This window comes from Arachis hypogaea, chromosome 12 (assembly GCF_003086295.3).
Source record: "Arachis hypogaea cultivar Tifrunner chromosome 12, arahy.Tifrunner.gnm2.J5K5, whole genome shotgun sequence".
Taxonomy (NCBI): domain Eukaryota; kingdom Viridiplantae; phylum Streptophyta; class Magnoliopsida; order Fabales; family Fabaceae; genus Arachis; species Arachis hypogaea.
This window is the reverse complement of record NC_092047.1, coordinates 32,288,686-32,299,839: the sequence shown is the minus strand read 5'-3', so window position 1 is coordinate 32,299,839 and position 11,154 is coordinate 32,288,686. Positions and strand designations below refer to the sequence as shown.

The 11,154-nt window shown below is 35.6% G+C and overlaps 2 protein-coding genes across 2 annotated transcripts; both read left to right on the top strand.

The window, feature by feature from the left end:
- Positions 1-3,978: 3,978 nt before the first annotated feature.
- On the top strand, positions 3,979-5,610 carry LOC112729941 (uncharacterized). The gene has a single exon (XM_025780068.1). The coding sequence runs from the start codon at positions 3,979-3,981 to the stop codon at positions 5,608-5,610; it is 1,632 nt and encodes a 543-aa protein (XP_025635853.1).
- A 1,230-nt stretch (positions 5,611-6,840) lies between these two features.
- LOC140176697 (uncharacterized) lies at positions 6,841-7,836 on the top strand. Its single transcript, XM_072208240.1, has 2 exons — positions 6,841-7,188; positions 7,369-7,836. Exons 1-2 carry the CDS (start codon positions 6,841-6,843, stop codon positions 7,834-7,836), a joined length of 816 nt encoding a protein of 271 aa, XP_072064341.1.
- The last annotated feature ends 3,318 nt before the right edge of the window (positions 7,837-11,154 follow it).

The following is an 11,154-nucleotide window of genomic DNA, read 5'->3' as shown; positions in this document are numbered from 1 at the left end:
TGAGTATAAAATATTAGACAATAGATATGAAATAAAACTCATACATACTTATCACATCTCTTTTATTGAGATACAAAAAGTACCTTTTACAAGTATAAAATTGATTAATGGTATTAATGTCATAATCGTTTGATCATTATGTTAGTAATAATAGTCATAAAATTCGTCGATTACAAATTTAAAACTAAACAAATAAAATCAAATTATAACTTATTATATACAATAAAAATTGAGTTATAATTCAGCATATCATAATTAATCAAGGTTCGTTGGTTCAATACTCATTTTAGTTCCATCGGATTAACTCTCTCATTTAATTGGGTTGAAATAATTTTCAATTTAGTTATATTGATAATTTTTAATCTTTAGTATATTTGATTATTTTATTATAATAAATTTAAAAATAAAATATATTTTTTGTCTTTGAAGTATATTAAAAATTTAAAAATATCTTTAAGTTCTATTTTATTTTAATTTTGTCCAAAAAATTTTCAAATTGCATCAGATATACTTCTGACGACTAATTGTTTAAAAAATTTAGGATCAATTTAACAATAATTTTACAAAAACAACATTTAAAACAAGCAAACCAAACATAGTTATCATATATTATTACTGGATTGGTCCTAAATTTTCTAAAAATTTACCTATCAGGGATATATTTGATACAAATCAAAATTTAAAATTTTCAAAAACAAAATTAAAATAAAATAAAATTTAAAAATATTTTTAAAATTTTTGACAAACTTTAAAAACAAAAAATAGATATAAATATATAATAACTTATTTGATTTTTTTTTAATGCAAGTAACATTTTAATTAACTTTCTTACTACTTACCATCATACAACATAATGATTTCGTTTGCATGAACAAACCTCTTCTTTGTACTATTAGCATATTAATCCAATATCATCTAAATTAACTCTTCTCTTATAGTAAGTAACTATGACTCAAATAATATAATTTTTTTTCTCAAATAGAAATTTTAAATTTGAATCTCATTCCTAACTAAAAAAAAAAAAAAAAACTGCAACAATGATTGCAACAAATTGAGTTGTAAACTTGCAATTGGATAAAGTGGGTTTTGTATATTAAGATCTACTAGATACTATATTGTTTGGTAAATGCATTTCATTTAATTACGTTTGTCTCTTTCTTTAATTTTGAGAGACTTAATTTGAACAGGCAACTTTGGAACATTTTGGTTTAGTACATATATAGGTTACCAAATTAAATTTTAACTAAAAAAAATTAGCTCATCAATATCATATATCAGTTTTATATTATTATTTTGTAAATAAAAAATTCCAAGTAGATTTTTCTAAAATAAAAATCATATTGAGAATATTTTAAAAAGGTATTGATGACCTTAAACATATTCAATTTTATCCTAACATTTTAACATTTTTAATTATATGTTTGGACATTAATAATATATGATTTGATAATATTGTTATCTCAGCAATTTCATTAACGGTGTTTAGTCTAAAACATATAATTAAAACATATTTAAAATGATAAAAATAAAATTACAACAAATTAAATATTAGAGATATTTTTAATTTGTTTTAAAAAATTTAAGGATAAAAACATATTAAAAAGGTAATATTATTTACTTTTCTATACTTGCTTTGTGAAAGAGAAAACAGAACAGGGGCATGAACAAATAAAGGAACAAGGTCCGATTAATAATTGAGGGGAAGGTTACAAAATATGAGCAATTATATGGTAGGTACCTCAATAAGTCAATATAGGTTTTGAAAGATGGATTCTAGCTATGATGATCCATTTTGTCCCAAAAACAAAAAATGTTTTCTTAAATATTGTAAATTCTAGAATACATATGATGGGAGAATATATTGATAATATATTCATATAAAATTACATAAAATTTCATAGAAAACATCATGATTTTGAGAACCGATTTGGTTAATCGAAAATCAACAATAAGATCGATTTGGTTCAAAATAAAAAATTGCTATAAAAAATCAGCTAAAAAACTAAAAAATTGATTAAAAAACTGGTTAATTCCTCAAATTAGTACGATTTTTTAGATTTAAAATAATAAAAAAATTTAACTTCTAACTCTATTAATTCGATCACCAATTTAATATTCAAAAGCTTAAAAAATTATACAATTTTATTTATTTATTTGCACGCGATTTGGCATTGCTCTTTGGTATTGAGAATTGAGAAAAGGGTCAAAAAGTTCCTAATGTGACGGCCTTCTGCTATGGTGCGAGGGAATAAATTAAAGTTAAATAAGCTCCCCATACCCTTTCTTATTCTTATTCTTATATCTCGGTTAAAAATCGGTGTATTTGATTAGATATTTAAATAGATTAACTTTAGAATTGGAATCAGATATGAAGGTGATATGACCAGTAAGCATCGGTTACAAGTTATAGCTCAGTAATGTCTGAAATTCGATCATAACCGACGATTTCATAATGACCATAAACAACCATTAATCAATAACGTCAGATTTACAATTAATCCTCCTCTTGGGCGTTACAACCTAAGGAAAACGGCCGACTATTTTTCACTAATATAAAGCAGACAAGGAAAGCTAACAAAGGTATGAGATATCTTTCCAAAAACAAGATATATTATCCACTTTATACTAACTTGAGCGTCGGAGTGCCTTTGCAGGTATCCACCCTCGCCGTTCATCCATCGCCGACGTATATTTTGATCTACTCTGGAAGTTCACCGACCTTGTCAGGGGACGAGCTATATCTCGGAGTAATCAGGCAAGAACATTTGGCGCCCACCGTGGGGCTGAACAACTTTGAAATATCATTCACAAAGGTCCCAAAACACCCTTAAAATACATTCATGGCTGATGCTCCTCCTCCTACCCCATCCGAGCTCCTACGGATGGTGACCGAACTTCAACAAGCAAATCAACAAATGGCGGAGGAAAATCGAAGAATGCAAGATCAACTTGCGCAATTAGTTAATGCTCGGCTAGAGCACAACAATGATCATCATAACCGAGAGGAAAATCATGAGCGTCAATCAATGCCGACCCATGTTTCTGAAACACCTCAGCGTGAGGAAGAAGATGCCCAACCAGAAGTTGAGGAAGAGGAGCACGACAACTCTGCTGGCCCATTCACGGCCGACATAATGAATTTTCAACTCCCCAGACAGTTCACCCTGCCAACGACCTTAACCCCATATGATGGGTTAGGAGACCCGAAGCAGCATATTAAAAAATTCCGATCTATTATGATCGTTAACGGTGCATCCGACCCTATTTTATGTCGTTATTTTCCGTCCTTTTTTAGATGGTCCTGCACTTGACTAGTTTTGCTCTTTGCCTGCAGATTCAATATCGCATTTCCAGGAATTGGCCAAACAATTCGAAGATCACTTTGCAGCATCAGCAATATACCTGCATGATTCCGACTACCTGACGACCATTAAACAAGGCCCACAAGAAAGCCTGAAGGATTATATTACTCGTTTTACAAAGGTCGCCATGAGAATCTCCGATCTTCATCCTGAAGTCCACCTCCACGCTATTAAAAGCGGCCTTCGTCCCGGCAAATTCCAGGAGACCATTGCTGTGACTAAACCGAAAACCCTGGCAGAATTTTGTGAAAAAGCCAAGGGACAGATAGATGTCGAAGAACTTCGACAAGCCCGAAAGGCAGAGAAGTCAGCTATTATCAAAGACGATGACAAACCCCGGGATAGCAAGAAACCTTTTAAGCCCGTTCCCCGTTACGAGTCATACACACAGTTCAACACGAAGAGGGATGACATTATCAAAAAAATACTCAACTCCAAATTAATCAAGCCTCCTCGTAAAGCTGGCACTTACCCATAATCCAAAACTGTCGATAAATCCAAATATTGCACCTTTCATCAGAAACACGGGCACACCACCGATGAATGTGTAATTGCTAAGGATCTCCTCGAACGCCTCGCAAGACAAGGTCACCTCGACAAATTTATTGCAGGGCACATGCAAAAGAAAATAACCTCGGCTTCCGACCCATCAGCAGCAACCCCATCATCAAAGGAGAAAGATAAAGCACCAGCCCAACCCAGAGGAATTATAAATTGTATTTCGGGAGGATATGCTGGAGGTGGAAATACAAGCTCGGCCCGAAAAAGAGCCTATAGGGCCATGTTGGCAGTAACAGATGCCCCTAAAGCTCCTCAGCCGATTCAGGACGTCCCAGAAGTGACTTTCCGTTCAACCGACTTTAATCGTACAGATGCTAATTATGACGATCCAGTGGTAATTTCCGTTCAGTTGGGGGACCTAATAGTTCGCAAGGTGCTTCTCGATCCTGGAAGTAGTGCCGATGTGTTATTTTTTACCACCTTTGAAAAGATGAAACTAAGCAGCAACATTTTGCAACCATACCATGGAAACTTGGTCGGATTTTCAGGGGAGCGAGTCCCTGTTTTGGGTTCCGTGTGGTTACAAACCACACTCGGTGAGCAACCATTATTTAAGACACAAGACATTCAATATCTTGTTGTCGACTGCTTTAGTCCGTATAATCTTATCTTAGGTAGACCATTTTTAAATAGATTTGCAGCAATTATGTCTACAGTTCACCTTTGTGTTAAGTTTCCTGTACAGGGTAATACAGTGGCCACCATATACGGTGACCTCCATGAAGCTCGGCAATGCTATAACATAAGCTTGAAGCCCATCAAAAAGAGTCACATGGCGCAGGTCAACTCCATACAACCAGACCAGCCGAGATTGACAGAAATAGATCCACGAGCCGACTTTGAAGATCGGCCTATGCCAAATGAGGACTTAATGAAGGTCCCCCTAACTGAGGATCCCATGAAATTCACTTTTGTAGTAACGACGATCAATACTGAGGAAAAAGACTCCCTCATACGGTTCTTACGTGAGAATGCCGACTTATTTGCTTGGACTCCTGCCGATATGCCCGGAATAGATCCATCCGTCATTATGCACAAATTGGCAATTAATCCAGAAGCTTGGCCAATCTCACAAAAGAAAAGAAATCTCGGCGCCGAGAAACGCCTTGCATCCCTTGCGGAGGTCAAAAAGCTCATTACTGCTAACTTCATCCGAAAAATCAGGTTCACAACATGGCTCGCCAACGTTGTTATGGTAAAAAATAGTAACGGTAAGTGGCGCATGTGCGTCGATTTCACTGACTTAAATAAGGCACGCCCTAAAGATGCTTATCCTTTACCTTGCATTGACACTTTAGTTGACAATTCTTGCGGTTATGGTTCATTAAGTTTTATGGACGCATATTCTGGCTATAACCAGATCCTCATGCATCCATCTGACCAAGAGAAAACTGCCTTCATAACTGAATATGGTAATTATTGCTATAATGTTATGCCTTTTGGTTTAAAGAATGCATGTGCGACATATCAGCGATTAATGAATAAGATCTTCGAGAACCAAATAGGTCGGAACATCGAAGTTTATGTGGATGACATGGTCGCCAAAACCATGGTCGGCAGCTCTCATATCAACGACCTAGCCGAAATTTTTGGGCAAATCCGACGATATAATATGAGACTGAATCCTGAAAAGTGCGCTTTTGGGGTTCGCGGAGGAAAATTCCTCGGATTCATCCTCACCAGCTGAGGAATAGAAGCAAATCCCGAAAAATGTCAGGCAATACTTGATATGAAAAATCCAAGAACAGTAAAAGAGGTTCAGAGACTAACGGGACGGCTCGCGGCTTTATCAAGATTTCTACCCTGTTTGGCATTAAAATCTTTTAACTTTTTCCAATGTTTAAAGAAGAACACAAAACGTTTTGAATGGACTGAAAGTTGTGAAACTGCATTTCAAAATCTAAAATAATTCCTTTCAAAACCACCTGTTTTACAAAAACCAAAGATCAATGAGCCATTATACATATACTTGTCTATTACTGATGTGGCAATCAGTTCTGTCCTTGTAACAGAAACAGAGATAGGTCAACAGCCGATATATTTTGTGAGCAAGTCACTGCAAGGCGCCGAGCTTCGATACCCTAGATTGGAAAAGCTCGCACTGGCCTTGGTCTTCTCGTCGAGACGACTTCGACCTTACTTCCAGGGCCACACTATCATCGTCAGAACTGAGCAGCCTCTCTGACAAGTCCTCTCAAAACCAGAATTAGCAGGCAGACTTATCAAATGGGCCATTGAACTGTCAAAATTTGATATTCAATACCAACCAAGAGGATCCGTCAAGTCCCAATACTTAGCCGATTTTGTGGCGGAGCTCACCCAGCCATGTCTGGACGACGAAAGCTCAGATTGGACCTTGTTTGTGGATGGAGCTTCAAACCCCCAAGGGTCGGGGGCGGGAATATTGTTAGAAAGTCCGGACGGCATTATACTCGAGCATTCTCTCAGTTTCTCCTTTAAAGCAAGCAATAACCAGGCTGAATACGAAGCCCTAGTCGCTGGGCTCAGGTTAGCCGTTGATTTGCATATTACCAGCTTAAAGGTCTATTGTGATTCTTTGTTAATAGTCGAACAAGTGAATCAAGTCTTTCAAACTAAAGACCAAGTTTTGTTGAAATATTTAGAAATTGTTCAGCAATTGGTAAATTGTTTTCAAAAAATAGAAATTTGCCACATTCTAAGAGACCAATATCATAGGGCTGACATTCTATCAAAATTAGCCACTACACAATCACACACAGCAACATTACTGCAGTCGACTTTAGACAAGCCGAGTATATATATCATTAGCACCTTAAACTCTTTTAATGAGACAAGTTGGCAATTACCTTACATACAGTACCTAAAGGAAGGCTCTCTTCCGAAAGAGATCTCAGATAAGAAAAGATTCCGACGACAAGCTTCTTTCTTCACATTAATGAATAACGTTCTATATAGGCGGGGATACTCCCGACCACTTTTGAAATGTTTGGACAGGAATGAGGCCGATCTTGTGTTAGCCGAGGCGCATGAAGGAATATGCGGGATACACTCGGGGGCAAGGAGCCTACCACAGAAAATACTTCGAGCTGGCTTTTACTGGCCGAGTCTGTGGGAGGATAGCAGAAAGAAGGTCAGAACTTGTGATCAATGTCAAAAACACGCACCGATCATTAACATTCCAGCCGAGCATCTTCACCAGTCTGCAGTAAGTTGGCCATTTAACCAGTGGGGGATTGACATCCTCGGCCCGTTTCCCACTGCGCCTGGGCAGATGAAGTATTTGGTAGTTGCTATTGATTACTTCAGCAAGTGGATTGAAGCACAACCCCTGGCGATAATCACATCCTCCCAGATGATATCCTTTGTTTAGAAATACATCATATGCCGATATGGAATTCCTCGACATATTGTCACAGACAATGGTCGGCAGTTTACCGATCATAATTTTAAAGATTTTTTGTAGAAACTGAGAATAAACCAGCACTTCTCATCTGTGGAACACCCACAATCTAACGGCTTAGCTGAAGCCACTAATAAGGTCATCTTACACGCTTTAAGGAAAAAGCTCGACAACGCCAAGGGGCTCTGGGCCGAGTTAATTCCAGAAGTATTATGGTCATACAACACTACAGTGCATACATCAACTAAAGAGACCCCATTCCGCTTGGTATATGGATCCGAGGCTATGATTCCCCTGGAGGTTTCACAACAATCCTTACAAACGCTAGCAGAGAACCATGATCAAGCTCGCCAAGCAGAGCTCGACTTAATAGAAGAAATCAGGAATACAGCAGCCATTCGCCACCGAGCTCTACAACAACAACTCGGACGAAGACATGCCAAACGCGTTCAACCAAGATCCTTCAACATTGGAGATCTAGTGTTAAGAAAAACTGAAGAAGCTCGCCGACCATCTTTGATACGGAAATAAAAGATAAATAAGAAAATAAGGATTCAAACTGAATAAAAGATACATTGAAATTAAAATAGAAACAAAAAGGATAAGTTGAAATTGAGTACAAAGAGAATCACTCTACTTTCTACCCAATTTCTTGACGCAACAAGAAAGGGACTCCTCAACCTAACTTGTCAACGCCATAATTTGGGAATTGAACCGAAGGGACTCCTCAACCTTCTACCCAATTCCCCGATGCAACAAGAGAGGGACTCCTCAACCTCACTTGTCCACACCATGGTTTCATCACGAAACCAAAAAGGGGTTTTGAAACTTCTAAAAATTCTATACTATGACTACAATAGCTAAGGAGGTATTTATAACCTCTTATTAGGTTAAAACAAAGAAAACCCTAAAGCCCATAAACATAAGGCCCAATCTAGTAATTAAATAAACAAAATAAAAATACATTAAATAAAATATTCTAAAAATATAAACTAAAATATCTTCTAAATAACTCTTGAACTCTTCATATCACGAACATTTGAAGCACGTATCATTCTCCTCCTCTTCAAAAAGATTCATCCTCGAATCTTGTAGGTGGAAAAAAAAGCAATATATGAAAATGACAATAATAATAAAGAAGATAATTTCTTTTTTTTTTTTGGTTTTTTTTTCTTCTTTTTTTGTTTTTTTTTTCACTTTATGCTTCTTTTTTTTTTTACAATAATGAAACGCAAACGAAAACAAGAACACAAGAACAAAAAGAAAGATGCGACAACACTGGACTCTTTTTTTTATGATAAAAGAAGAACAAATATAGATTAATAAGAATTAATCTAATACCTGAGCTCTGATACCAAATGATACGGAAATAAAAGATAAATAAGAAAATAAGGATTCAAACTGAATAAAAAGATACATTGAAATTAAAATAGAAACAAAAAGATAAGTTGAAATTGAGTACAAAGAGAATCACTCTACTTTCTACCCAATTTCTTGACGCAACAAGAAAGGGACTCCTCAACCTAACTTGTCAACGCCATAGTTTGGGAATTGAATTGAAGGGACTCCTCAACCTTCTACTCAATTCCCCGATGCAACAAGAGAGGGACTCCTCAACCTCAATTGTCCACACCATGGTTTCATCACGAAACCAAAAAGGGGTTTTGAAACCTCTAAAAAATTCTATTCTACGACTACAATAGCTAAGGAGGTATTTATAACCTCTTATTAGGTTAAAACAAAGAAAACCCTAAAGCCCATAAACATAAGGCCCAATCTAGTAATTAAATAAACAAAATCAAAATACATTAAATAAAATATTCTAAAAATGTAAACTAAAATATCTTCTAAATAACTCTTGAACTCTTCATATCACGAACATTTGAAGCACGTATCATTCTCCTCCTCTTCAAAAAGATTCGTCCTCGAATCTTGTAGGTGGAAAAAAAACAATATATGAAAAGGACAATAATTATAAAGAAGATAATTTCTTTTTTTTTTTTGGTTTTTTTTTCTTCTTTTTTTTGTTTTTTTTTTTCACTTTATGCTTCTTTTTTTTTACAATAATGAAACGCAAACGAAAACAAGAACACAAGAACAAAAAGAAAGACGCGACAACACTGGACTCTTTTTTTTATGATAAAAGAAGAACAAATATAGATTAATAAGAATTAATCTAATACCTGAGCTCTGATACCAAATGATACGGAAATAAAAGATAAATAAGAAAATAAGGATTCAAACTGAATAAAAAGATACATTGAAATTAAAATAGAAATAAAAAGATAAGTTGAAATTGAGTACAAAGAGAATCACTCTACTTTCTACCCAATTTCTTGATGCAACAAGAAAGAGACTCCTTAACCTAACTTGTCAACGCCATAGTTTGGGAATTGAATTGAAGGGACTCCTCAACCTTCTACTCAATTCCCCGATGCAACAAGAGAGGGACACCTCAACCTCAATTGTCCACACCATGGTTTCATCACGAAACCAAAAAGGGGTTTTGAAACCTCTAAAAATTCTATTCTACGACTACAATAGCTAAGGAGGTATTTATAACCTCTTATTAGGTTAAAACAAAGAAAACCCTAAAGCCCATAAACATAAGGCCCAATCTAGTAATTAAATAAACAAAATAAAAATACATTAAATAAAATATTCTAAAAATATAAACTAAAATATCTTCTAAATAACTCTTGAACTCTTCATATCACGAACATTTGAAGCACGTATCAATCCTCCCATGGAAAGCTTGCAGCAACATGGGATGGACCCTACCGCATATTCGAAGTCCTAGGGAGAGGAGCTTACAGACTAGAACGCTTGGATGGTACTAAGATCCCAAGTACATGGAATGTCAATTCTTTAAAGCAATATTACAGCTAAGGCACAGCAGAATGCTAGTACTCTTTTTCCTCACTTGAGATTTTTCCCAAAAGGGTTTTGCTCAAGGAGGTTTTAACGAGGCTAGCTTACCAAGATTAAGTTGTTAAGGTACTACTTTGAATAAAATTCAATTACATTTACGACGTTTGTTAGCATGATCTTTTTAAACTAACCTTAATTTCAATTTGCTAAAAAACACAATGAGGAAAATTGTATTCAAATTATAAACTCCTCCTCTTAATAGACAAAACAGATAAATATGCAAAGCAATACAGTTCACAAGTCCCTTTCACGGGCATCAGACAGCGTAATTAGGGTCATACAAAACCTACTTACACACAACCGTCAAACAAAATAACACAGTCATGGGCCATGATTCCCAAAACAAAAGCAAAAACAACTAAAAATTACACAAAGCAAACTAGTTAACTAAGTTATCACCGCCTTCTTCAATCACCTCTTCATCATCTACAAGCTGACCATCTCGAACCACTTTACTCGGGTCCATAGATGCAAAGTCACCATCAGGCATGAGAAACTTCGCCTGAGTCACAGCACATTCGAAGCCTTCAGCAAAGGCATCAAGTATATCACCCTCTCTACCTGCCTCAAACTCCTTCATTTGTACAGTCAGATCAATAACTCGTTTATTTATGTTTTCAAGCTCAGTTTCTTTCTTTTTCAAAAGCTCGGCAGCCTTTTCACGACTTTCTTTCTCAACCTTCAATTCCTTTTCCAAATCCGCAACATTCTTCTTTAGTTCAGTTAGGACTACTTCTTTTGAAGTCAGTTGTTCTTTCAAAACAGCATGCTGTTCAATCTCGGTAACAATTTTCTTATGCTTCTTCTCTTGACTTCGGCCGATACAAGCCAAATGAAAATCCAACACCTGAAAATTATAAACTTAATAGTATAAAATATACGATACAAATATTTGAATTGAGACGGTTCAGTAGAAAA

Excerpts from the sequence above, each read along its gene's own strand:
- LOC140176697 (XM_072208240.1), top strand. The coding sequence starts at position 6,841 with ATGAATAACGTTCTATATAGGCGGGGATACTCCCGACCACTTTTGAAA. Across the intron at positions 7,189-7,368 it reads CTGGGCAGATGAAGTATTTG|AAACTGAGAATAAACCAGCA; the intron begins GTAGTTGCTATT and ends GATTTTTTGTAG.
- LOC112729941 (XM_025780068.1), top strand. The coding sequence starts at position 3,979 with ATGCAAAAGAAAATAACCTCGGCTTCCGACCCATCAGCAGCAACCCCA.